The sequence below is a fragment of the Scleropages formosus genome, chromosome 10 (assembly GCF_900964775.1).
Source record: "Scleropages formosus chromosome 10, fSclFor1.1, whole genome shotgun sequence".
NCBI lineage: Eukaryota > Metazoa > Chordata > Actinopteri > Osteoglossiformes > Osteoglossidae > Scleropages > Scleropages formosus.
In genome coordinates this window covers 726,828-754,761 of record NC_041815.1, presented here as the reverse complement: position 1 = coordinate 754,761, position 27,934 = coordinate 726,828, and the positions used below count along the sequence as shown (strand labels likewise).

The 27,934-nt window shown below is 42.5% G+C and overlaps 2 protein-coding genes across 3 annotated transcripts; one reads left to right on the top strand and one right to left on the bottom strand.

Moving 5' to 3' along the window:
* Positions 1-819: 819 nt before the first annotated feature.
* ostn (osteocrin) lies at positions 820-6,032 on the top strand. The gene is made up of 5 exons (XM_018732105.1): positions 820-888; positions 3,675-3,773; positions 4,593-4,834; positions 5,517-5,628; positions 5,791-6,032. The coding sequence occupies exons 2-4, from the start codon at positions 3,675-3,677 to the stop codon at positions 5,599-5,601; spliced, it is 426 nt and encodes a 141-aa protein (XP_018587621.1). The 5' UTR covers positions 820-888; the 3' UTR covers positions 5,602-5,628; positions 5,791-6,032.
* Positions 6,033-9,581: 3,549 nt separating this feature from the next.
* Positions 9,582-24,658, bottom strand: masp1 (MBL associated serine protease 1). 2 transcript variants are annotated; one of them, XM_018732089.2, is made up of 12 exons: positions 24,536-24,658; positions 24,066-24,165; positions 23,447-23,728; positions 20,680-20,857; positions 20,447-20,578; positions 17,827-18,023; positions 16,345-16,492; positions 16,130-16,248; positions 14,099-14,177; positions 11,201-11,338; positions 11,057-11,131; positions 9,582-10,717 (listed from the first exon to the last, which is right to left on the bottom strand). In XM_018732089.2, the coding sequence occupies exons 3-12, from the start codon at positions 23,603-23,605 to the stop codon at positions 9,849-9,851; spliced, it is 2,094 nt and encodes a 697-aa protein (XP_018587605.1). In that variant the 5' UTR covers positions 23,606-23,728; positions 24,066-24,165; positions 24,536-24,658; the 3' UTR covers positions 9,582-9,848. The 2 variants fall into 2 exon arrangements, with proteins under 2 accessions (XP_018587605.1, XP_018587603.1); XM_018732087.2 differs by having other exon boundaries at positions 23,447-23,669.
* Between the last annotated feature and the right edge of the window lie 3,276 nt (positions 24,659-27,934).

The window sequence follows — 27,934 nt, the reverse complement described above, 5'->3', positions numbered from 1 at the left end:
TGATCCTGCTGGATCGGGGGTCTAAATATAGGGTCATAATGTTATTTTCCATAGAGTTGCTGGGATCTTAATCCAACTCTGCACCAATAAAGATGGAGTGGGTGGTCTGCTTGCATTTAAATATAGTGTGTGAAAAAGTCAAGAGCATATCTAAAGGCTTCGAAAGGGCAATTAGCTGTAGTACACAGAGAGTTCCCAAACTAATTTGTGTGAGAGCTCAGTGCTTCATTCACACCATGAGAAACCTAACCCTACTGTTGATTGTAACTGTCTTATTTTTGTTAAGATCCTAGGATAGAATCTGAAGATGGCCTGGACTGTGTGAGCTGAGTCCGCTGTGAAATGGAAAGGATGAGTTTAGTTTAGCCCGAGATCTCAGTTTGGTTCAGACTGAGACAGTGGTCAAAGGGTAGGGACTAGAGAGGGAAAATGTGGGATCCACATACGAGTGCTTAACACCGTCAGTAATCTGTAGCTTTAAGACCGTCGCTACAATAGTACACTTGAGCACGGGATCTGACCTTTGTGTCTGTTCCTGAGACATTAACTCCACTGGCCCATGGAGGGGGTTAAGAGGGGCAGTACCCCGCCCTTAGCTGGCTGGCCAGCTGTTGCTCCAATCTCCAGATGCCTATTAGCAGGTAATAGCTTCAGGCAGGGGGGTGAGGACAATGTGTGAGGGAAAGGGGTTTGGGTCACAGAGCAGCGGAAAACGGAGAGGAATGATGTCAGAGTCATCGCTAGCAACGATTGGAGTGGAGGTTCCCCAGGAGAGCCTATAAAAGTGGGAAAGTCCACACCAGGAACAAGCAAAGGGAAGGAAAAGTGAAGCGTGAGAATTTGCAAGATCTGTAATTTTTGGTGTGTGTTCCAGACTTCTGAGTGAAGGTACAGCTCATTCCTGATGTTTGTCATGTCCATGTATGAGAATGAGTCTGAGACACTGCGTGATAATGCGAAACATTATGCTATGTATGTAAAATATGTAGGCGTGAGACATTGTGTGTGTGTTCATGTGAAGGAATGTGAGCGCAACTGAAACTTGGTTCCACTGGTCTACCTCCTGTCACAAGGGTTTGGGGGTATCAGCTACTGTAAGTTGAGCAGCATTATGGAAAGTGTCTTCGGGAGATTGTACGCTGGAGTGCAGAGGTGTTAGTGTGTGTGAGGCTGACTTGGGGACTTGGACTGTTTATTTTTATCAGTGCATTCTAAAATGGGCTCATGTTGCTAGACAATACATTTTGCAAGCAAAACAATGAAAGGGGATCTAAGATGCTATATAAATGGAAATATGTATATAATAAATAGTATTTTTTATAATATGTAATATATATTACTACATTAGTTTTGAGCCATGGATGTATTATACTTTTCTGTTCGAGTCACCTGAAAAAGTATGCACTTTACTGTGTTTGCAGCATTGATAAAAAAAAAAACTCTTTATGATGGAATAAAATACCATAACTAATTAAACATGCATGTTTATTTATTCATTGTCATAATTTCGTACAATATGCTTTCAAAAAAAATCAGTTTTGTGTTCTTTAGGTGATTTTAAAATTTGCACATAATTTCTGCCTTTGGAAGTACCGGGAATAGAATTTATGTTTTTACTATTTAATTTATATTCATTATTTATTTACCTAGTATGTATTAATTTGTATGGCTTTGCATTTATTGAAACTATTCTGATTAATATTCTTTCTGAAGAGTTCAACATGAGTGGATTGAATTTGAACTTTACAGCCTTTGATATACAAACTGAGTTCTTACAGTTAATGTGGTGCCCACCCTACACTCATACAGAATGTTCCTATTAAATGATGCCCGTCCTATAGCGTGAAGATAATTTCAAAATAGTACTGATTTTTTTTTCATCTGTATATAACAAATATGGCTCATATAATTCAATTATATTAAATTTAGTTTACTTTTATAGAACGCTCTTCTCACACGGTGACACAGAGCTCTGAACAAAGGCATAAGACAGTTGACGATATACTAGAATAACACATCATCCATGCATCCATTAAAGCTGTAAGTATGCCTACTGGCCACGGAGGAAGGGAGCAAAAAAGTCCCAAGTGAAAGTCAAAGGAGAAAAAAATCTCTGGAGGTCTAAGTGTCAGTAGCTGCCCCCGCCCCTCTCCTGGACATCGTAGATTCCATATAATTCTATAAGACATACACATCCATGTAATTTCACAAGTTTGTTCATATTCAGTGTTTTATTCCACTTCTTTTGTTGAGAATCCGTACTTTACCAATGTAGTGTCCTACTTAATAAAAAATAGTGTATGAAGTACTGCTTACTCACAGTGGTGAAAAGTGATTGGTGACTATTTACAGTGTGAAAAAGTGATAACGGCAAACAGCTGACAATATTGACTAGTAACATATGACACTATGAATCAGTAACTGTTGATAGTGTTCAGTAGTGACTACTGACCTTGTGGAGCAGTCACTGTCGACATTGTAGCTGTTACTGTTGACTGTGAAGACTGACTGTTGAAAGTTTAGTTGTGTTTGTTGATACTGTGGACTATTGCTAATTGCAGGGCTGTGATTGTTAACATTATGGAGAAATCTATACGTTATGTAACTGGTGTGTTTCTTTCAGGTGCTCTGATTTCCACTTTCAGTTCAGTGACATGTTTCAGGTGAATTGGTGACTCTAAATTACCTGCATTCTGAGTGTGTGTGTGTGTGTGTGAGAGAGAGAGAGAGGGAGACAAAGAAAGATTGCCTTGGAATAGACTGGCATCCTATCCAAGGTGTACTCTACCTTGAGCCGTATGTTTTCACCATAGCCTCAGAACCACCTCAACTCTGCAGTGGACAAGTGGTTTAATTGCGTTTACATTTATTCGTTTAGCAACGTAGAATTCTGAGCACACGAAAGTACGTTCCGCATAAAACAAAGTGTTTTAGACACAGACACAGTTATGGAAGCACATCTCATTTGTCTGATACTGCCGCCTTGCTGGAACACATCACTCAAACAACTGCTTTTAGAATTGAAACGTAGGAAACAGGTAGGAAATGGATAGGCCATCATCCCAGGTGGTGTGATGCAAATTTACGTAGCTGTTAGGAGATCAGGAGTCCGAAAGAAGTGCATTTTGTAAATTACCTGTGCTAATTATAACGACCTCGAAATGGAAATGAACATTTTGAACATGCACATGCATAGCGCTTTTGGCCAATCTATGAAGCTCACACTACCAGCTTCCACTATAGAGCTTGTGTTTTTCCTGTAGCCTTGAAGAAACAGACCAAGTCAGTGTTACTTTATGATTTGGGTTCATTTTCAGGTATGGGTTATGATTAAGGTCAAGCTTGGAGTTAGGGTTAGGCTAAGACTACATATCATCTGAATGTTTGTCCTGATGTCATGTGTTTTTGTAAAGGGAGGGGATGAGGTTTGTGGCTGGCGGACGTAGATTCTCTCTGGTTCTCAGGGTTGGGTGTGTGAACGTCTGATGATATTTTCACAGATGGGGCGGGGTGAAGGTAAACAGAGCTCTCTATCACAGAAACTCAACACCACAGTCTGTGCCTGATGGCACTAAGTGGAAGGCATACAGTGCATACGTTCTCTTTCATTTTCACACGTGGCCAGTTGTGCAACTGCACACACATATGAATGAGTTTGTGGACGTTTGTTTCAGATGCTGGCCTGCAGATGCGTGCTGCTCTCTTGCCTCTTCGCCATGGCTCTTTTTCACTGCGGTGCAGACAGCTACCGACTGAGCCCAGAAGCACCAGAGGTGAGACCTTGAAATGTTGGCAGTGCTCTGTGGGTGGGAGGTAAAGGTCACGTGGGTCTTTGGTACGTTACATCACAGCGACCCCCAAACAATTTTACCCATAGGAAACAGTTTAGTCCAACTTTTGGACGCTGCACTGGAGGAACTCAGGTAGAGAATGTGCCTCAGGGGTAATAAGGCAGGACTCTCCTGACACTTGAACAGGAACCTTTCCAAAAAAGGTCTGTGTCCTTAACCATTAGTCAGACAGACAGACAAACAGATTCTTTTCCTCTCATAACTGTCAGCAATGGCCTTGAGTGCAGAAAAATTAAAAGTAAAAACATGAGTCGAATGGATGGCCTTTTGGTGGAAGGCAGCCCTGTGCTCTGTTGATTCTGGCTGTACTCAGCAGGACAGAGCAACTTCCCTTCCTTGATCTGATAGAGTCCGAGAGACGATGGACCGTCACTCAACCTCAGCAGCCGTGAATCAGCTCACTTCTCTTGCACTGACAGGGGAAAAACTGGCCTGAAGGTTTTGAAGAGAGAACGATATGCTCATTTATTTCATCAACCTACTGCTGACGATCACTGAGTCACGCAAGTTCCCACACAATCAGATCAACCTCAGGGGTTTCTCTAGTTTCCACTGCCTATGTGATGCCTGTCACAGCTTTTCCTGGTACAGAATGTGGTCCAGAATGCTGTGCCAGTCAAACTGCAATGTACCCTTGAAATCTTGTGGGTTCTAGTTTCATGGTGTAACCCAAAGTGTCAGTAGGTGTGCATCGAGGTGAGCGTCAAGGCTCTTGCTGAAACACAGTCTTTTTTCCTGCAGTATCTCAACCCTTTGGTGCAAGAAGATTCTGGTGTCTTGAGCAGGAACATTGAGAAGTCTGCAGGTGACCTTACACACAAGCTCAGATTGCTGGACCACTTAGCACACCTGGAGAATGATGTCATTGAGACCAAGAGAAAGAGAAGTTTCCCTGGGGGTAACACGCCTTTGGACCGCCTATCTGTTGGTACCATGGAAGCAAAGACCAAGCAGAGACATCACACAGAAGAGGGAGGGAGGAGGTAAAGAGGTGGAGAAATAGAGTGGAGCTTTTTGCCAATGCCATGCTGTCTTATAACAGGACACTCCTTTGCTGAACCTGTAGTACAGATATTACAGAACTGAAATCCATCCATCCATCCATCCATCCATCCTCCCTCAATAAAGTGCAAGTCCAAAATAGGATCGCAGTGGTCAGGAGCTTGTCGCACAAGCATAGAGCATGAGGCAGACCTTGGAGGGGATGCCAGTCTGCTGCAGTGAAAATAATTTAAAGCAGAATAATTGTAAAATGCTATAAATTATCACGAAGCATCATTTCTCCTGCCGTTTTCCTTAGGAGAACAGACTAGGAAGCACAAAAAAAGGCCATGTTCTCCATTGTATCGGTGATCTAAAGTCCTGCTAAATGGCATCGCTGGGTGGGTATACCAGTGTCAGGGTGCTAATATAGAAGTTTTGTAAAGCCTTTATTTCAGAAGGGGGACTCTGTGGTGAGTTCTGAAGAACATTGCGTAAGCTGATATTTGACAAATGATTTAGTAGGTGGGTGGTAAATTTGGTTTTTGGCTGTAGACAGAACTACGTTAGCAGGTAGCATAATGGCTGAGGCTGCAGATCAGGCAGGTTAGGTTCCAGGTCAGGAAGATTGTGTTGCAAACTGTGAAGCAACTATGCTCTTGATCTTTACACATCCCATAACAGGAAAGTAGTGGAACTTCCCAGAAGGCGCGTGAGCGTCCCTATTGACCGGATTGGAGTCGGCCGACTCCCCAGCAACCGAGGCTAAACTGAGACTCCCCCTCCCCTATTGCAGGTAGGCCTTGGCCCTTATCTTGACCATCACAACACATCTGAACAACACCACCACAGAGACATAAATAGACACTTAAACTAAGTGACCGCTGTAGTTACCCAGACTGACGTCACTGAAATTGATCTACGTGGCTGTTCTGATGGTCTGTTCCTCTGTCTTCAGGCGGTCCGTTACAGTCCCACGATGGATGGAAAAATGCTACCAGTTCTCCATAGCAACATTTTACTCGTCACCGTAGTTTCACTGAGATGTAGACACCCCCTCGCCCAAGCTCATCGCAGGCTCTGGAGGGCCTGTGGTGCTGTACAGTGGGGGTACCGTGAGGGGAAGCTCAAACCGCACACAGAACATGCTGCTTTCAGGACATGCCCCCATACTCATCCTGCGTGTCCAGCGCACTTTGCCTCTCAGCTCCTGTAATACTCACTTGTTCATTCTGACTGAAGGCTTAGCCTTGACATTAAAATCATCATCATTCAGAACTTGTTTGTGCCTGAGTCAGATACTGATGGAAACTGTGTCCATTGCCTTTCTGTTTCAAGATCCACATAAAACAACAATATTGCTGTTGCACATTTGCTTAACTCCACAGCTATATGAAAGATACTTTTGGATTTAGCTGCAAGAAATGTTTCTTTCGAACACTGACATTAAAGGAAAAGATGCCGCAATGGTTCAAGAGCACTGAGCTTGTACAAGGTCACTGGGGACCAATGGCATCACGAAGGTTGGTGTCACCCAGTGTGGTAACTCATAGTGTCACCCCCCCCCCCCCATGGACCTCCTTCCATACCAGACCATACAGAATCCTTAGTAATGTTTTTTGTACTAATGTTATTTGTAAATCGTAGTTCCCCTATATACCTGAATGTAATGGCAATAGCAGTAACATAAGCATCAAACAAAGTTAAAATTACACCTTTGAATTACAATATCGTACGCACAGGCTAAAAGTATTTACATTTACATAGTTTCATGTGTTTAAAGTGAAAATTTGGTAAGGAAACAATAGAATTCTGAGTTAAAACATTTAAGAACTACATCAAAATTATGTTTAACATTATTGATATAGGTTCACAAATACTAATTATCACAATACTGTAGCTAAAATATCAGAAAATGTGTGGCACAGTGACACAATGAGTAGTGCTGCTGTCTCACAATGCATGGGTAGTATGAGAGGACATGGGTTTGATCCCTGCTCAGTCTGTGTGGAGTTTGTGTGTTCTCCCTGTGTCTGTGTGGGTTTCTTCTGGGTGCTCTGGTTTCCTCCCACAGTCTAAAGACATGCTGTTCAGATACCCTCATAGTGTGTGAGTGACCAAGAGAGTATGATTCACTGATGCATGGATGAGTGACCCATTGTAAGTAGTGTATCCAGCAGTGTAAGTCACCTTGGTGAATAAGGTGTGTGGGCTGATAACACTACGTAGAGTTCAACGGAAGTTGCTCTGGAGAAAAGCGTCTGCAAAATAAATAAACGTAGATGTGACAAAATCAGCAGTGGCAATGAAAATAAGACATCATGTGATTTCAAGCATCATTGCAATAATGAGAGCTCTGAGCAAGGTGCAGAAGGTTCAAAAAATAATTGAGCACAGAGTTTTATCCTTGTAACTATACTGATACATGTCAGCCGGGCTTTATTATGAAAAAATGTTTTTGTTCTTTTAACTAACTAGAGTGCAGGTATATTTTGTATTCAAAAAAATAATACATTTCTGCTGAAACACTGCACAAAAATTTTCTAAACACTCATTTTGGTGTCACCCGGTGCGGTCTGCACCCCCCGCACCCCCCTAGTGACACCATTGCTGAGGACATGTAAGGAGAAGTGAGAGAAGTTGACATTGTCAAAATTCGCGTTTCCTTGCAGTTGCCGAGCTCTTCCACTGGGTGTCACTGTTTACATTTTAGTCGAGCGCCACCACAACCAAACATTCGATGAGAATTCAGAAAACATAATTAAAAAGGAAAACCCAGTGCAAGACAACGATAAACAGGAAGCTATAAAAAAACTACTTCTCAATCAGCACTGTACCAAAATAATGAGTATCTTTTAAGCCACATCCACAGCGTAGTGAAATAATTTGTTTTGCTGTTTGTGTTGGAGGGTTTACATTGGTTAAATGAGTTTAATCATGGAAATAATGACTTCACTGCTTTATGGCATAAATAGAATAAATGAGTGGATATACAGTAAAGCAGCCTACCACGACAAGGTGTAGAGTATACTACTGTAGGAAATAATAGGTTCTGCTCAATATCACTTCATTCTGTAGCAAGCTGTAAAAAATGAATCATATACTACATGTACAGTAAGCAGAAATTTATTCATACCTGGCTTTTTATTTCAGGCCCAGAGGCAATAATCACATTATATTTATGTTTCGTTGTTACCAATATGCTGTGAATTCCAGTACTGTATCTGGAAATAACACATTTTAGCTTTGCTGTAGCAAGTCCAGTATCCAATAGTAAATGTTAACACTGATGCCATCAACAGTCCTAGTGGTGGACCTCACAGTCTTCAGCTTTCATAAAGACATAACACTGGCATCGTCATCATCCTGCAGTACACTACAGAGAAAAAGAGACTCGTGCAGCAAAAAAGTGAGACATTAAAAAACACAGCAGGGGTCTGGGACTCCCGGTGGGCTGAATGGCTCAATGACTCACCAACGAGAGACTCCCCACTGGATGGCAGGCTCTGCCTGGAGAGCAGGGTGGCTAAAGGGAAAGCTCTGGATCACAGCCCTCTTCTGCCGCAAACGGCTGGCCAGTTTCACCGTGTCAGACCGAGCTGTCTTGCACACTGCAGTGGAAGAGGACATGGACACTGGACACTCAGACACCAATCACTTTATACATGGCAATCTGTGCACTAATACTGAAAACACACACACACAGATCAATATGCTGAACAATACCACAGGCATTCATGTGTTCAGTACAAATGGCGAAGATGTTACCATTTAAATGATGAAAACTTTATTGTTTAACTTTTTAAAAAGCTGTAAACAAAAACAAATGAATAACTGTGCAAAAAGGAGAAGAGTATAATATGAAAAAGACAATAAAAAATGGCAAGATTAAAATGTAAAAGAATAGTAAAAAATATGCCAAACATCGTGACCAGAGAGTAGCAAAAATGAGATTATAAACTGCAGGCAACACTCTTGATGATGTGTCCTCCTCTTGTTGGTGATCTGTCCTCCTACACAATATGACTCTGCTGGACATGGAGGTGGGAACTTACAGTCAACTAATCATCCCCTGCAATGTGTATCCACAATGGATGAAGGGTATTAAAAGATAAACACAAAACCAAGAACCAGTACCCAAAATATAATGTATTTTCAGAATAAATATCTTTTTTACTACAAGAGTACGTCTTACATATCTAGCAGTCCTTTAGTGTGCAAATGCAATTGCACAACACAACTAAAGAACAAACACTTTAGAGTTTACATAGTGCTCTGGTCAGATACACACTTTAAATGAAGTTTGTTCTTTGACTTATATAACAAATATCCCGTCTTTAAGCTAACAATTTAAATAAATAACTCTTGTAAAAGGTATCTGACGATATGTAGAATTTAGAGAAAGTAGTGCATTGGTACAATAAAAAGTATGATAATATTTATGTGACAATACCAACAGGATAAAAATAATAGAATTAGTTCAAAACTAATTACTACAAAAACTACAAAAATATTTATGAATATTTTAACAATGGAGAAATATCTACTATTCATGAATAAAAAATAAACATTTTATAAACCATTCCTTTAATAAAACAATAAAAAAGAGGCATTGAACAAAAGACCAAATGTAATAAATGATACTGATACCCACTATAATTTAAACAGTTTGGAACTGAAAGGATAATGCTTCCAGACTGAAAGTTGAACAGTCAGAAATACATTGTAATTTAAAGCAAGAGCTCAGCTGTGCTCTGTTGGCACTGCCTTTAACAGTTTTATATGCCAGAACCAGGAGATTTATTGGAAGTAGTTTGATATAATGTGTAAAGGGATACAAGTGGATATGGAATTATATGGGAGAGTGAAATTTTGTGTATTATGGAAACAGCTTGAGTTTAAAGACTGCACCTGTTGCGACGACAAAAGCATGGCTGGAACACACCTAGACAGGTGATGAGAGTTACTGATGGTGGCAGGTTGGAAATGCTGGACAGGGTGGAGACAGAGGTGTAGTTACCACCACTGGTCCAAGTTCAGATGACTCTGCAGCCACTCAGCATAGTTGGACACTTTGGTGTATACACCATAGACCCGCTGGCTTCCGCATTCCTCCGGGCCCCCCCAGGACACGAGCCCTTGAGCAACCCACCTCCCGGTACGAGGGTCTGCCATAACAAATGCCCCTCCACTGTCGCCCAGACATGTGTCGCGACCCCCCTCAAAGAAACCTGCACAGAACATGTTGTCTGTAATGTTGTACTTCCCAGAGCGAGAGGTATAACTTGACTGGCACTCCTCCTGTGCCACCACTGGCAGCTTCACATATTGCAGGACATCTGTCACAACATCCAGGTCTAAGCTCAGGGCATTGTCCATGGACACATTGGGGTTGGAGATGCCCCATCCAGCGACCAAGCCAAGTGTGTTGGGCTGCAGGCTCGAACGGTTAGGGTCAGGTGATGGTAGGCAGACAGGCAGGACCAGTGGACTCATGGGAACCTTCTCACTCAGCTTCACCAGTGCAATGTCATTGTTGTAGTTGCGGGGATCAAACTGAGGGTGCAGCACCAGACTCTCAACGGAGCGGTTGATAGCCAGGTGTTTGCTCTGGATGTGGTTGAGGCCTAGGTGGACTTTCACATGCTCTGGAGACACGGGGATCACGGAGGGATCACGACGGTGAGACCGCAGGACATGGGCAGCTGTCAGGACCCAGGAATCAGAGAGCAAAGCCCCACTTCCAAACCAGCGGTCCTCCGGGACCCGTGAGACGTCTTCTACCAGTAGCAATGCCTGCCACGGGAAAAGACCAGGGGATGCACTGCGCCCCCCCACAATCCTCTTCAATAGGGCGGGGAAGGCTTGCTCCGGTTGCCCACACACTGCAAACACACATGCATACACAGACACACGTGCACAGAATAATAAACTCATGCACACATTTCTACACACAAACATACATCAAGGCCATAAGCATAGAATCACATAGCTGTGTGTACATGTATGTGCATGTAAATGCTTCACGGTATCAGAAATTACCTCTGAAGATTCATTAAATCTATAGATTCTTTACCAGTAGTTAATTAGTTTGAATCCTCTAACTGGATGAAAATTTTACTGTAAATGCTCTTTTTTTTATATTGAAGTTTCACATAATGAACTGAAGATGTTTGTTAAAAGATGCCAAGTGGCAAAGTGATCATCGGATGTGGGGAGCTCACCTGGAAGACAAGAGGGAAGTTTGGTGCCAGTTTCTTCATTGGTCCACTCACCCCTTACTCCACAGGTATAGGTACCTGTGTAACAGAATGGCTGTTAGAAAGTTGTGACAAGAAATGAGAAGAACTCACCAAAAAGGGCCTTACTGTTGATCTTGGGGTGCATCTGGTAGAGAGGCTCTCTGCAGCTGTAGTGAATCTTGGAGCCAAACAAGGTACTGTTGCTGGGGGTCTCAAAGACCACAACACCCTTGTCAATCTCAACAGGGGCTTTGCAGTCCACCACTGCCATTAAAGACAGAGACACAAGCATGAAAACAGAAATAGAGATGGACATAAATGCTACACTATTGTCACAATGAAGTTCAAGACCCAGACTACACTACCATCCCTTTCGCACCACCTTACCCAAATAAAATCAGGTACATCTTCATGGCACGTTACAATAGCTCAGATTATTTTCCCACTGAGGGGATGGTTACCACGGCCAGTATCAGGTTTCTGTTGTCTGTGGCATTTCACTAACACGGTGTACTGACAGCACAAGCTAAGCCATCCGCAACCAGCTGATACAACATTCAAGCTGGCATGAGTAGGAGGCATCAGCCTGGCATGAGCTGAAGGTGTAACAGTTGGTTCTTAGTCAGCTCAGTTAAAAACCAGCCCTGATTAATAAGCAATCTCCCAGTTCTTTGGTATATCAGCAGAACAGAGGTGAGCGTAACTCCGTACACAAACACTGTGGGACACTGATGATACAGATGCTCCTCAACTAACGATGGGGTTACGTTCCGATAAACCCATCGTAAGTGGAATAATTGTAAGTCAAAAAAGAATACAGTACCCCACCTACTGAACATCCTAGCTTAGTCTAGTCTACCTTAAACATACTCAGAACACTTACCATAGCCTACAGTTGGGCAAATTTATCTAAAACAAAGGCATCCATCCATCCATCCATCCATCCATTTTCTATCCCCCTTGCCCAGATAGGGTCATGGTGGCAGTAGTAAAACAAAGCCTATTTTATAATTGAATGTTGAAAACATAAAATTAAAAAAAATGCTTTCAACAAAAGTATTGGTTCTTTACAGTCGTTTGCGTGATCGCCACACAGACTGTGAGCGTGGCTGAGAGGATGCTGCGGCTCGCTGCCAACGCCCAACATCGCGAAAGAGTATCACACCGCATATTGCAAGCGTGGGAACAGATCGAAATTCAAAATTCAAAGTATGGATTCTAACGAATGCATATCGCTATTGTACTATCATAACTTCAAAAAAATTGTAAGTTGAACCATTGCAAGTAGAGGAGCATCTGTACATGGAAATGACCTCGACACAATGCTCATGTCTTTATATATGAAGATGAAGTAACTAAAGCTGTTTGTATCAGAACTGTGAAGGTGGAATATGTGACTAAACTAACGGGATGAGATTTTGGGATGACAACAGCTGAACAAGGGAGGGATTAGCTTGTACAGTACCTCATTTCCAGTGCACAAACTGCTTATGATCTGAGGGTATTCTTCGATAATGGTTTCTCACATCTCATAGTGTTCTGTTGTAGATTTTACTGCTACTTAGCTAATGTACTATTCCCAGATCATAAAGACTTTTTTCTCACTTGAGAGTATTTTCTTTGCTAGATGTCTACTTACTCAGCTCCCTGAGTTTTGGGACAAGACAGAAAGAGAGATGCCACATTTGTACACACATATTTCAAACCTGCTCAGAAAGAATTTTCAGAAGGACATGTTCTCACAGGGCTTTGAGAATTGTTTATTTGGGAGCAAAAAGTATTCAGTTTAAGAAGGTCTGATGTGTTCATTGGAAGCTATTACCTAGACACTATGATACTCGAGATACCCAACCATTTCAATCTTCACTTTTGAGCAGGGTTTAGAGTAAAGGCAACTGCAGTCAAGAAAAGGGTCGCAGGGTGGACATAGGGTAGAGGGCATAGGGTACATGGTATCGTACGCAAAAAGAATGAATTTTTAAGGCCAAGTGTGGTCAAAAAAGGCAGGCGAAAGGTTGCAAGGGACGCGATTTTCACACAAGGCTCAGAAAGCACACAGCAGGATTTAAGGGGGTGGGACCATAGTTCAGAGAGCACGAATCAGGGCTACCCTGCCTGTTGCATACAGGGTAAGCACCATTCATATTGTTCACTTCTTCATAGCAACCGCTGTGTATTCTCCTGAAAAGGACATTACTAGTCCAGACTCTGATATTTATAACTCCAGGATCTACAGTAGTCGCTATTTGTCCTTTGAGAACCGTTAATGCAGTATATGGTTTGTGATGATACTCGGCTGTGGTAGGCGACTCATCTCTGCATCCTTTTCTGGAAAGGTAACAGAAGGGAGGGAAAGGGAAGACAAAGGCGTGGGAGAGAGTGGAGAGACACAGTATAGTGCACTCAGAAGAAAAATCATAGAAATGGCAAAACTGCATTGCTGTCTTAGTTATGTCAAGCCAGAGAAATTTAAACAGCTTTTACTACGCTGAACTGAGTATCACAACAGAGAGCACATCATACTACCTCATGTTTCACTCACTGTTCTACTCAACGCACAGCACAACGTCACTTTCTTACAGCACCTCTATGTCGAGTCCATTGTGATATCGCATCACATCACCTCACCTCTTTCCACAGAATTCTCACAAATCAAGCAGACTCACCACACTGACCACTCAAACACAGTTGGGCACCGTGATATGCAGCCAGCTCTCATATCGAATACATAAGAACATGAAAACACACTGACCCATCTCTCATAGCAAGGATTCGTGACACTGTGAAGAAACAGTAAAACTTCACACTGATACAGCTCCATTGTCTAGGATGCACACACACAGCCTCTTAAGAAATTGGAGGAAACGCTGACTGGAGAGATAACTGATTGACCATGTGCACCAGACAGCTCCAGGAGTGGTTTTTCCCTGTCACTCAAGGTACCAATAACACACACAGTAGTCATGAAACTGCAGACAGTCAAGAGAGGGTAGAAACACAAAAAGAGACCCTTCAGGTTCTTACTTGTACAGGTGGGCATGCTGCTGCTCCATGTGCCGTCTTTCCCGCAGACAATCTGATAGTGCTCCATTTCTGCATCGTTCTATAAGAAAACGCATGGTAGGGGTGTAACTAACAGCACTGGGAGCAATGCTCCCCTAGGATGTGCACCTGTGTGTGGGCACATGGTTCATTAACTAGATGCACATAAAGCCTTCGTTTTCCAATCATGAAAAATTTTATGTAACATGCAGCCAATATGAGGGGGTGCGGTGGCACAGTGGGTTGGACCGCAGTCCTGCTCTCCGGTGGGTCTGGGGTTCGAGTCCTGCTTGGGGTGCCTTGCGACGGACTGGCATCCCGTCCTGGGTGTGTCCCCTCCCCCTCCAGCCTTGCGCCCTGCGTTGCCGGGTTAGGCTCCGGTTCCCCGTGACCCCGTATGGGACGAGCGGTTCTGAAAGTGTGTGTGTGTGCAGCCAATATAAATTTACTGCTGTCTGTCTGATCTTATTAAGCCAGTATATAGCATACCGCTGATGCCTTTGTCCTGCTGTTTTCACCGATGCTGTTTCTTTTTACACTTAAGGAGTTTATTGCACACACAGCCTTTTAAGAAACTGGAGGGAACACTGATTGCAGAGATAACTGATTAACCATGTGCACCAGACAGCTCCAGGAGTGGTTTTTCACTGTATTCCTGTGCTGTCCTATTCCAGTTGAGCAAAGAAAAACACTTCCTTGTACTCAGCACTCCCTACTTCCCATCAGGCCATTGCCTTCTGAAAACAGATATCCCACTCCCCAGCCTCACACCCAGTGATTCCTGGATAGGCTCTGTACCCCCGTGATGAGAAAATAGAAAATTAATAGATGTACACATAAATTGTTTAAATTCATTTATGGAAAATAAATAGTACCACTAAAAGCAAAACAGACATGTAAAGATTCCACTTTACTCAACAAGGTTAGGTGACTTTTGCAGTAAACCACTGAAACAACTGGAAGATAGCATTTTGTTTAGGGGTGGAAGTCAATGAATGCATCCTTGTGTTTGTCAGCTCTGACACTGGGGTCAAAGGGTAAAAGGTTAACATGCTAAAATGCCAGCTCTGTGACACTGCGTAAAGGTGGCCAAATAAGGGAAGCTGGTTTACTACAATGAATTATGAAAGAGAAACAAACACTTCTGCTGTTCCTAATAACCGCAACTATCAATTTTTTACTACTTACTGTTTTGCATTATTAGTTTAACTTATATTTATGCATTCAGCTGATGCTTTCCTCCAAGAGGAACTTACAATTATTTACTCATTTATACAGTTGGATAAGTATGTTGCTTAAGAGTACTACAGCTGGAGGTGAGATTCAAACCTGCAATCTTTGGGGCCAAAGGCAGCAGCACTAACTACCGCACTACCAGGTACCATTATTAATGCTACTTAAGGAAATTTACCCTGCAACTTGTAAAGCTCCTAACCCATCAGAAAATATGCCCTCCATAGTTTTTTCTTGTCCATACCTTGTTTTGTGCCCTGTGTTTCCGGGATAGGCTCCGGCTCACCGCGACCCCGTTCGGGACAAGCGGTTGTTGACATTAACGTCCCATACCTTGTCTGTTACACCTTTAATATTCCATGAACACAGTCTTGTTCTTAACACTACAGTCAAGCCTGCTGTATGCCTTTGGTACAAGTTAACGCTTTTGATTTTAGTACAAATTTAAACTGTTTTACATCTGAGATTTGAACATATAGTTGAATTATTGTTGTTGTTGTTATTGTCGTCACTGCTAAGAGGAGCAGTGGGTAAAACAGCTGTCTCACAACTCCTGAGCTGCTTGGTAGCTCTTGGGTTTGAGTCCTGCTTGGAGTGTCTGGAGTTTGTATGCTTGCGCACTTTCCCACCCCCCTGCTTCTCGGAAGGAAGCAAAACCCCATTGTCATGAAAATATCTGTAAGGAGTCAGGATTGACTCAGTAGCACACATGTTGCTATTACAGTCCACATTATCTTTATGAATGTCTGTCCACATTTTTCCATCATTGTCCAGTCTTACCATAAATACTCTGTAACCATGTTGACACGTGACCAGGATGTGGTCTTTAAAGGAGTAGTGAGGAAGGACAGGCTCTATCTGGCCATTGGCTGGCGGTTGCAGGGCTGGACACTGATTGCCTGTTGAGGAGAACCATGGATGGATGGTCAATGATCTGAACACCACTGATCAACTGCAGTGACTGTTTTACCTGGAGCCCATGTAGGCACACTCACCAGAAGCTCTGTAGAAGAGTCTCCAGCCAATGTTGTCGCCAGAGTTGTCACTGTGGAAGAGAATCTGAACGCTGTTGCTTCCTGTCTGGATGCTCCCTGGGGACCGGTCACCACAGAATGGACCAAACTCCTTCTGACCAGCAACAATCTGTGAACCAGGCCTGTCATCTTCATGTCCACGATCATCTTCACAACTGTCTTCTTTGTCTGTCATCTCAGTCTTGTGGTAATTCTCTTAATTTTGCCACTTTTTATTTCACAACTGTCATTCTCATCATCGCTGACACATTCATCACGTTCAGCCTTTGCCAGAAGAAATCATAATTGTCACATAAATAATTCTCATAATTAATTCAAACACATTCATTTGCATGCTTCTAACCCTTAAAAACATTGCTAATAGTGCCATATTCATTGTTTTCGTCAACATAATTTTCATTATTACCACAGTCGTTATCTTTTCACATGAAACATTTTGCATTCCTCCCTGCTGTGACTCAGTGTGTTGCCCTGGTATATAGACAAAGGAACTTACTGGACTGAAGAAATACGAACATCCTTCTTTTTTCTGTTTCCAATAAATTAATACATTGAATATGCTTACTCAAAAAAATGAAAAGCACCATAACTTGAGGTATTTTACGTAAAAAAAAAAAATCTGGAATTTCCATAAGGCTGCAGCAAGCTGGATGGTTTAGCAGTTAAAACACGGAACCATAAGCTCACAGAGGGATCTTTGCACTTTGCAGACAGGTCTGTGATGAACTTCATTCACCCTGGCTGTATGGAAAGTGGATAATATTTTAAGCTGTCTAATTCAACCTGAACCGAGTTACTAATAAACAAACAGAAATAACAACATTAATTACCAAGGCAAATAACAAGGTGCTCTCAATTTTGTTCTCGTGTTTTTGTCTGTCTGGTTACTGACCAGTCAGTTATTATTAGCTTGGCTGCTGAAAGGCAGGCATGAGAGTTATTTATAAGCTTGCAGCACGGAAAGAACACGGCTTGCTTGCCATCACTGGGACACACAAGAGTATTTTTATAGCTTTTCATCCGTGCTTATGTAGATCGCTCTGCATTTTCTCACGTGAGCCCTGAAAGAGCACTAATCTAAGGCAGAGCTGCAGTTCCCTGCACCACATGCCTCACCCAGAGCTGACTGAAGCTTCGCTCTTCTCCAGTCTCTGAAGTAGGCAAACACATGAAAGGCAATTTGTACTTCATACCAGTTATGTTATGAATTACAACTGCCTGACCCCTGCAGAAGGATTTCCTGGAAAGGCAGTGGTTTGAAACAGAAGACGGGTTACGCAAAGATGCAACTGCACATTCCTTGTCCTCAGATGCTTTTCGTTTGTAGCTGTGTGCCACGTGAAGGGGAAAACTGTTGAAGTGGTCCCATTAGCTGTGTATGGAGGTGGGAGGGCATCACTGCTCTTTGATTTATATGATTTGCATGAGTATGGCTTAGTTTACCTTTATGTAGTCATAGGGACAGGTGACCTCAGGATGATCCTCGATGTCAAAAGTGTCATCAAACTCCAGGCTGATAAGGAAACCATCTTCAAGCTCGATGCGGTAAACGCAGTCAGAGCTCTTGGGGTACGGGTTCGGGAAGTCAGAACTGGATAGCATCCCTGTCTTCTCAGTGAAAGTGCTGTCAGCACACTCCACTGCAGTGGGAGAAGAGAGCTGTTTCAGATAGATGCACGATCACACCGGTTAAATTCACAATCCAACATCTAATGGCATATAGTCAATAGTGTACATACATGCACATGAACTTTGGAATCAAATATACTCATAAATAAAAGCAGGAGGCAATGCAATCATAAACGTACAATATATAACAAGTCTAAATATTAGATGCCCCTAGTCCATGAGGGTGGATCATGCTGAGTCAATGAAGAAGCCAAAAAAGACTACTGTGAATACTGGGACACTGAACTGTCTAAACTATATGCACATTTTTCACTTTTCAGATTGCGTTAACAAAATATTTACATTCCTTTCCGACTGTTATCAGTTCGACAGGGAAGTGTTGTACGGAGATGCAAAGCAGGCCCTTAACAATGACCCTGTAACGTAGCCATCTGCACTATACCATGCAAAACACACATTTTTAATACTTCACACAAATACATGTGAAAAGTTACTACACAAGCCAAAGCTTACAGAATATTAACTGAATAATGAGCACTTCATTGGGGAGATATCATCCTAACATACATACTGGAAAACAATTTTATACAAAAAACGATAATTTTTCATGAACTGTGTCTGTTTTAATTTAATAATTAAATATTCTTGATTATGTTTATACAGTCCTTACTAATTCTAAAGTAAGCAAGAAGGGGTAATGTGAAATTACTGTGTACCATCCCCATGTCATTTACAGCATGTTTCCAAACAAAATGCCAGGCATGAACACTTAACGAAGACCACACATGGGAGACGTGTGCAGTAAATTGAATAATGTGTGTGTGTTGCGTTTGAAGAACATTTGCTGTAGAGCTACTTTGAGCAGTCCAGGATGGGAACAACTTCCTTTTCATTTCATTCAGAATAGGATCGGGGACCACAGGCTAGTAACTACAGTGGTTTAGACAACAGTCATACAGTAGGTATGAAAATACACACGTAGGGTCAAAGAAGAAACTGTGCAAGGCAATGTAAGCATAACTCTACGCATGATGGATGAGGGTAATTTTACTTTACTTGGGGGCGGGGACAGTAGGCTGAGGAACATGAAGGAACGTCGGTTTGTTTCGATCAGTTCATGTTCTTAAACTTTACTTGACAGGTCTTTGTACTGCATGTCTGAGTTAACAGGTTGCCTAGTTGTTATCACTGTAGCCAATTCATGCCCTACCATCAATTTTGTACTACAGCAATACTTTGTTCCCTGATTATGGTTATACAGGATCCAACTCACAGATTGCACTTCTGCACATACTCATACACATGTGCTATCATCAGCCATTTAGATTCCTCACACCAGAAGCCTTTACTCCGTCATCCCTGTTAGCCACAAGGTAGGCTGTATGTTCTGAACTCTTCATTACTGAACTTTGATTGAAAAATTTTATTCAGCACATTGCAGGATTCAGGTAACATTGATGTTTTCAAACTATAAATTACTGTAATGTTGGCTGAGACCTAATTAAAATAAATGGTTGTGTATTAATTGGAAAAAAAAAAGCATTACTGTTCCTTTTAATGAATGTAAATATAATTTTAAAAATGTTACTAATTTTTCACCAGAAGGCCAGTTTTCTCCCATTCATGTAACTAAACACAAATGAAAAATGTTGACTATCGACTAATGCCTTCAGTTTAGCATTGTCTAATTTTCAAAATACATTCAATGGAAATCCCAATCAAGGCTGAGTAAGTACGCTGAGCCAGAAAAAAAAAATCACCATATTGTACAGCCAGTAATGACCAGCTGTGAAGACCCCTGGCTTACACACATCTGGCTCTACTCACACAATTGCCTGCATATGTGTGCCATGACCAGTACAAGTACAGTACCTGGTAAGAACTCTTATATGTGTGTGCCACTGCATTAATGTCTTTTACTTTAACGAGTAATTAAACCCGGGCAAATCTGTTACGTCAGAAATGAGACAGTACAGCTGCCGAGAATTTTACTGCAGCCTTGAGAAACTGTGCCTGTGAAAAAAGCCTTAGTGGAGCAGCAACAGGGGAGAATCACAGTAGCCTGTTCTGTGGATCAAATCCCATCGGATTATGGTCCAGCTCTATTTAACACAAAACATCTGAACTCTAGTGACTTCAGGTTTGTAACACAATGATTCACATTTTTCAGAGTATTAGCAAATAAAGCTGGCAGGATTTTCTTCTTTGGCATTCTGGCATGTACACTAGTTTAACTATAAATTCTCCCAGCGCACACAAAACGTTATGCCAAGGATGCAACCTCAACTAATCAGGTAAGATTTGCACAGAAAACATCACTGAGAGATAACACATCTGCACCTTACTGAAGGGTTGACAACACAGGCCACTGCTACTTGCTCACAGAGTGGATACTAGATCAGTAATCCAGTGTAACTCACATTTTTAACATTACCTTTACATGTCCTGTTGTCTGAGTGCAGCAAGTAACCGTAGCGACAGGAGCAGTAGTAGCCACCAATGTAATTGTGACAGTAGTGGTCACATGCCAGATCTTCATCATTCTTGTCCTGACATTCATCCACATCTGCCAGAGGAGAGTGTGTCAATCACGCACAGCATGTCTGATGACTGAGTGGGGCTCCCTTGTGAATGATTCCCTAGACCGCTCCTGGAACATGTTCTTACCCACTGCACTGTAGTGAGCCTCGAAGCCAGAGTATCGCTCCTCATTGGAGAAATCGGACCTGAACGTGAGGCTTAGTGTGTTGCCGGGAGACATGATAACCTGCTCCCCAGGGACATGCTCTGTGTCTGTGTCCTCCCGTCCGCAGAACGTGGCCAGCACTTCCAGCTCAGCCTCCAGCTGAAAATTAAACATCCTCTTTTCACATTAAATCCACGAAACGCGGCGGAAGTGGAGTGTGCTGGAAAAGATGATGCGCGGAGGGACTGATACACGAGCACAATGGCCTAAAGCAGTGACAGGAGGTTAATGAGACGGTGGTGAAGGACAGTTATTGCAGGTGAGGTGTTAAAGAGATTATTGCTGATGGGAAAGTGCTCCTTTAATAGAGGTAAGTTTGATGAAGGGGTTCAAGAGGACGTTGAATGGATTGAAGGGAAAGTTCCATCTGTTTTGGTGCTGAGCAGGGTGTTGGGCATGAAGATGCTCTATTGTCTCAAGGAGAGCAGAAAAAGCTCCTTAATGCCAGTGAGCAGATGGGGGAGGGGACTCAACACAAGGCAAACTTCTCATAGCATATCCACAAACGCTTCATTGTCTTCATTACAGTATACAGATTTTGCAAGTTTACCTGGCCAGTAGCGTTTATCTGGCCAATGGCATGCTAGATAATGTAAACCTGTTGCGAGGGTGTATATGTCACGTGTACATCTCTAACTGTCCATTGGAAAGTGTAGTTTCTTCATCAGGCTGCGCACACGGGAGCGCACAGCAGGAGCGGGAACGCGAACACAGTGGTGAATTGTGGGAACGGCCGTCCCCTTGTTAGCCCTGCCCTTTGGTGTGTGCCCTTTGTGTGCAGCAGCTGCTGTGAGGCTCTCTGCGGGGGGGATCTGAATATGAATACGGTTTGAGCACTGGTAGAGCTGAAGCCGCTCATGTGTGATGAATGCTATTAACTCCAGCTCCTGGGTGACGCCCTGCCTGTTAGACACGGCCTGTGTTAAACCACCGTAGGTCTCGTTCACACAGCTGATCATTGCAGTGCTGCTAACTGCTTCTGACAGCTCGTGGGGCACTGCTTTGAGCAGGTATATGCAGTACTTTACCCTCATTGCTCCATTAACTAATGGGCTAACTTGTCTGGGTGACCCGCATAGTTCTGTTATGCACAGGCTATTGAAAACATTCAACATTTAGGCCAAATGTAAAAATAATTGCAAATATTTACACAGCATTCTAAATTCGCTGAGAACCCAGAGCACAGACCTATTGGTCTGGCAAAAATAATATTTTGGCACAGACACTCTTACCCACACCAGGCCCATGATCACCTATGGCACACACCCCCACAAACACATCTATCTATCTATCTATCTATCTATCTATCAATCATTCATTCATTCATTCATTCATTCATTCATTATCATCAACCACCTTTCCAGGATGCAGGATAATGGTGCGAAACCACTATTTTTAACTGTAATTGTTTAACTTGTTTATTTTTTAAAATTTGTCTGTTGTGGAGCGAACCACATCTGCATTTCCACATCCTGGCATTAACTGGCAGTAAGGAGCACTGAAACAGGAATGTGGGACTGGAAACTGGCTTGTCCAGTGTTTACAGCCTGTGTGTGGTGTTTCTAAGTGCCTTTGAGCAAGGTACATGATGAACACTGGATATGTTTATGGAATATATGAATCAACAATTGGAACGAAGTCTGGAACTGTAGAGATGACCATTTAATTTTTAGTAATTAAAATTAGTTTTAATTTCAGTGTAACTTTGTCAATAAAAATGTTTAAAAAGTCTTGCAGTGAATTTTTTATTACAATTAAATAGACTTTTACAGAACATTCCTACAGAATAAATGAAAGGACGTATCTATTATTTAGCATTGACACACTGAAAAACTGAAAGTGGCCAGATGTTGACAAATGCTGTACATATTGTTTAATAGAAGTTAATAGAAGAAAATAAAAGAAAGTATACTGTGACAGACAGGCATTCCATCCTCCATGTTTCCTGCCTCACTCCCTATATTTAAGGTATTGGCACTAGAACAACCTTGCACTAGATGAGTGGGTGGAAATGGAATAAATAAGAGTCTTACAGTGAATTTTTAATTTATTACAGCTTTATCCGAAGTTTCCAAAGGATCTAATCCAAAGGAAATCAGTATTACTTTTATTAATTGTATTAATGCTTTTATTAATTGTAAGGTAGTGGTTGGACTTATGAACGAAAGAGTTATAAATGGACTTCTTGTCTGGTTCTGAGTTCGCATGTATTTGGGCTGTGGGAGGAAACTGGAGAACCTGGAGGTAACCAATGCAAACGTCGAAACTCGACACAATTCAGGCCCATTTGAAACCACATCATAGCCCATGGCCCAGGAGCTGAGGCATCACTGCACAATTGTGCCACCCTATTATTATTATTATTATTATTATTATTATTATTATTATTATATTACAGCTGGCTGATTAACTGGAGATAATCAGGATATTGAGCTTGCCTAACCACTACTGTAGCCACTGCCTTGTTGTTCACCCTGTTGTTTGCTCCTGATACAAGGAGTCAAGGAGTACCGGTATAGGCTGTGCACAAGAGTGCTGTCATGACTGAAACAAAGTGCCCCTCCCCCAGCCCCTGCTCCAGGACTCAGGACAGCAGGGGAATGACCTGCTGGGCAAACATAGTAACACATGAAAAACATTCTCCAAACTGCAGTGCTTAGTGGAAATGGTGAGTTCATGCAGTCTTACCTTCACATAATCGTACTCACAGAGGTAGGAGGGCTCCAGGTCAAAATGCATGAAATAGAGTCTTATTTGATATCCGCTGGGAACACTAATGTTCCAGGTGAGCTGGGACTCTTTGGGATAGGGCTCGGGGAAGTTGGGGGACTGCAGGCTCCCGTACATGTCACTCAGGCTGATGGTTGGAGCCCCCGGCAGGAGAGCAAACAGCAGCAGGGCACAGATGACTCTGGACACAGGGGCACAGCGATCATCATCCACCACCACCTGTCACCGGTCACCTGTCAGCTGGGCCGAGTGCGAGTGCCTGCTGTGAATCGCGTGCAGCTGGGACTACATCTAACTACCAGGTCCCATGGGACTTACTAGATTAAAGTGCGTGCACAGTATCACAATAATTTCCCACACAAGCTGAATTTCCACAAGCGGAAAACTAACACATTTCTTTAAAACACAGCAAAAAGCAGAACAACTTTTGACGGAAAAGGAGCAAAGATGACACTTCTGCGCAGGAAGAAACAAAAGCAATGATTGTGCAGTCAGTCGGTGCTGTTTTTCTCTACTTCGTTGGTCCCACTTTATGAGGGATAGAAACTGTTTCCATAGTGATAAAGAAGCGACTCACCCAGTCATTGCGGAACTTTTAGGGCATTAAAGTGAGGAACCTGATGAGGGTTGTTGTCCGTGGATCCCGCATGCAGTGCTGATCAGCATTCACATCACATCTGTGTTTCAGAGAGAGAGAGAGAGAGAGAGAGAGAGAGAGAGAGAGAGAGAGAGAGAGAGAGAGTCAGAGAGTGGGGGGCAGAGAGAAAAAGGCAGACAAAGACAGAGACAGAAAGACCAAGAGAGAGACAGAGAGAGAGACAGAGAGGTGGGGCAGAGAGAGAGAAAGAGACAGCGAGAGACAGAACTGAGACAGAGACAGACAGACAGAAAGACAGAGCGAGTGACAGAAAGACCGAGACAGAGACAGACAGAGAGAGACACACAGAAAAGACAGCGAGAGACCGAGAGGAACAGAGAGAAAGAGACAGCAAGGCCGAGACAGACAGAGAGGAACAGAGATATAGACAGAGAGAAAGCGCTTTTTACTCATGTGATCGAAGCTGTGTCTAAATTCCGAGTTCTGAGCCCATAAACCTTTTTTTTTGTTTGTTTGTTTTGTTCTTGTGTCTCGTGGCGGCTGCTCTCGTCTCGCTCCAGCGCAGCTTTTCTCTTTTCTCGCAGCGGTTCAACGGAGCTCAGATCCGCTGCCGCCGCCGCCGCCGGTGGTGAAACTTCAGCACTTTCTTTCTCACATGATCTCAAAAGTGTCTTTGTGTTCGGCCTTTAACCAACTGTGCAGCTATTTCGATGCGGTCGCCCCGGTGACCAGAGACTCGGGCGAATGTCCACCCGCCCGTGAAAACTCCACAAAAGCTGGACACACATATTTTTATTGGACAGCTAAGCTGAAACGGTCCACCCCAGGTTACTCAGGAAGAAGCACGTTTTACCATCATCATTTACCGCCATCTCTATGCCAACGTAAACGAAAAGAAATATTGTAATACCACCAGTCCGGATTTATTAAACAATGGCAGGCAGTGAAAGTATTGCTTTAGTTTAAACAAGTTCACTGTAAAACCCAACCGGACCAGATGCTAACATCACCGACACATGACATATGTGTGACCCATGATTGAGTGTATCTAGCAGTGTAAATCACCTTGGTGAATAAGGTGTGTGGCCTGATAACACTACACAGAGTTCATTGAAAGTCGCTTCGGAGAAAAGCATCTGTTGAATAAATCATGTCAAATCAAATGTAATGTCTCTGTCTCTCACTCTGTCTGTCTCTCACATTAGGAATTACAGCAAAGCTTGCCTAGAAGCTTTAAATAAAACATTTTTTAAATACTTAACTGTAAGTAATAATAAAAAAATAGCATAGGTCCACGTGAGAGGAAACGTTCTCATTGTTTCTGAAAAAGTTGCAGTTTCTCGTGCTTTTTGCGGATTCATGGACCGATATTCACGCTGGGTGTCTTTGCACATGTTCGCCGCTAGATGTCGCTACGTGTGCGAAGCAATGATCGTCGGCAGCGTCCGCTTGTTTCAACGAACGTGTCACCGAACTTGGTCGATAGATTCTGCGATTCTGACCTTGGATTGATTGTTTTAAATAACTGACCTTTTGAGAAAAGCTTCTTGGGAAGTACATACAAGTATCTTATGAGTTACTGTCACTGCTACTGAGACAGTTCTCTCCATCCTCACGGGCTGGTGCTCACGAGAGACTGGAGAGACCTGCTTTTTGCAATGAGAGGAGGAACCCGAGCTTTGAAAAGCACTATTTGGAGTTCCTCCATTAGGGTACCAGCTTCACAAGTCCACATTTCCATATGCACCTTTTATTCATTTCTTTGAATTAAAAGCCACAATTAAAATGCTGCCTAATTAGTTGGATTCGAAGGCTTTGTATTTCTGAGTGGTGCAATGTAAGAAGTGGAATGTAATGAGCATCAGAGATCGGACATTCAGACAGACCTGGATAGAACCAGGACACATTGTACTATGATCTAATAAAGGTCAGAACAATGTTGCGTCATAATAACATTTCATCATTCAATGTGAAAATTAGAAAGAAATAAGGAACACTTAGTTCTCAAAAATAGGGAAAGTGCTCACAGAAGAAATTGACAATTATGTCATAGTGGCTGCCTACACTGAACAATACCTGTACCGGACAAATGTACCATGGTGCTTTTTGGAGAGGGAAAGCTGCAAAATACCGAGAAGCCCCTGTAACAATTTAGTATGCTACATAATGGTTGTACATGCTGGATGAGTGTGGTGTTACTTCTGTGTATGTTAATTGATTGTTTTCTATGTCTCGGTACACTGCAGAGCATTTATTATTATTATTATTATTATCTTCCAGCCTTATTTCCATGTATCAGGCCCTCATCCACCTGCTGCTGATCAAGGGGGCCCAGCATAAAAGAGCGCCCCAGAAGCTCATCAATGCGGAACTTCAATGAGAAACTGCAGCGCTTTGTTCCTGTTTGCTTCCTTGTTCCCTGCGTTCTTGCTTCCCCGGTTCATGATCTTTTGCCTTGCCTTGTTGATGACGATTCTTGTAACTCTCCTTTGGACAACGTATGCTCATCGATCGGCCCGTGCCTGTTCTCCGACCATTTCTTTCTCCTGACCCTCTATAAAGTACTATGAGCACTGCACTTGAGTCCGTCACTAATTCCCATCTGCCAGCATGACACCATGTTTATACTGAATCCGTGACACTAGATGGCATTCTTTACCATCACACTGTAACACATCTCTTCTGTTTGGGGTTTTAGCACAGGACAAAATTATATATCCTTGAGTTTGCCTTTAGTACTGGATTTTGGTGGTGTTGGTAGGCCTAGCCTCATTTCTGTCATAAATGTGTCGCCATGGTTGGCATCATGTTGCACCGTACTGAGTTCTATGGGAAAACGAGCTCTAATATTTTTGCAGATGGCGTACAATGACATGTACTATGATTTATCTATTAGTTTTCAAACCTGTAGCCCAGCAGACAAGGATGACAAGGAGGTTGAACAAGAAATGACACAGGGAGTAGGAGAAAACAAGTGTGCCTGGCATCTCTAACTGCGTTATTCATAAGAGCACTGAAGTTATGATGCACTTAAATAAGTTATACCACAAAAGAAAAAAAAACAAGTTGGGATTGGATTTAATGAGTTTTAGACTGCCCCCCTCTGAAACACTCTGCTCCACAGCTCTTGGCTCGTTAAAGATGTGCTCTTATCATTATCGCCTTTCTCTAATCATTGAATGCTGATATAAATCTTTATAAATTGCTATTACACTCGCAGAGCAATGAACCATTCACACTTTTCATTGTTTGCTCAAAACAAAACAAATCACATGGAATCATAATACTTTTAGCTATAATTTCTAATAACATTATTGAGCAATTGGAAGATCTTCATTAGAGAAGAACAAGAATTATTACAGTGATTGTAGCAGTGACTGTACCAGTGACTATAGACATATTTAGGATGGCATGGGCAACTGTGAGTGATACAGGAGGCATACATAAGTATGCCTGCAGCTGTGTCTGAGTGATTCTAACGTTGATCGTATGTGTTTGAGAGGCTGTTCCATGATAAATTTATCGTAAAAAAAGGACACTAGAATATCCCCATGAACAAGGGTGGCTTTGAGTTCACTGCTCTCCAGTCACAATCTGCATCACAGACAACAAGTGTGGATTTCAAGATGGGCTGAACAAGGCTATTCCATGACTACAGGGCGTAGGTGGCTGCCAAGGTGTCCCCTGCCTGTTATCTTTGGTGACAAAATCTATTTTCCACATTTTGCCCTGAATTGGGAGGCTTTGTGTCTTTTGTGGTTAATGACCGCCTTTAAAACAAAGGTGTAAAAGCTGCCATTGTGTGCCGCTGCCTCCCAATCTCTCCTTCATGTATTCAGTCCCTTTGG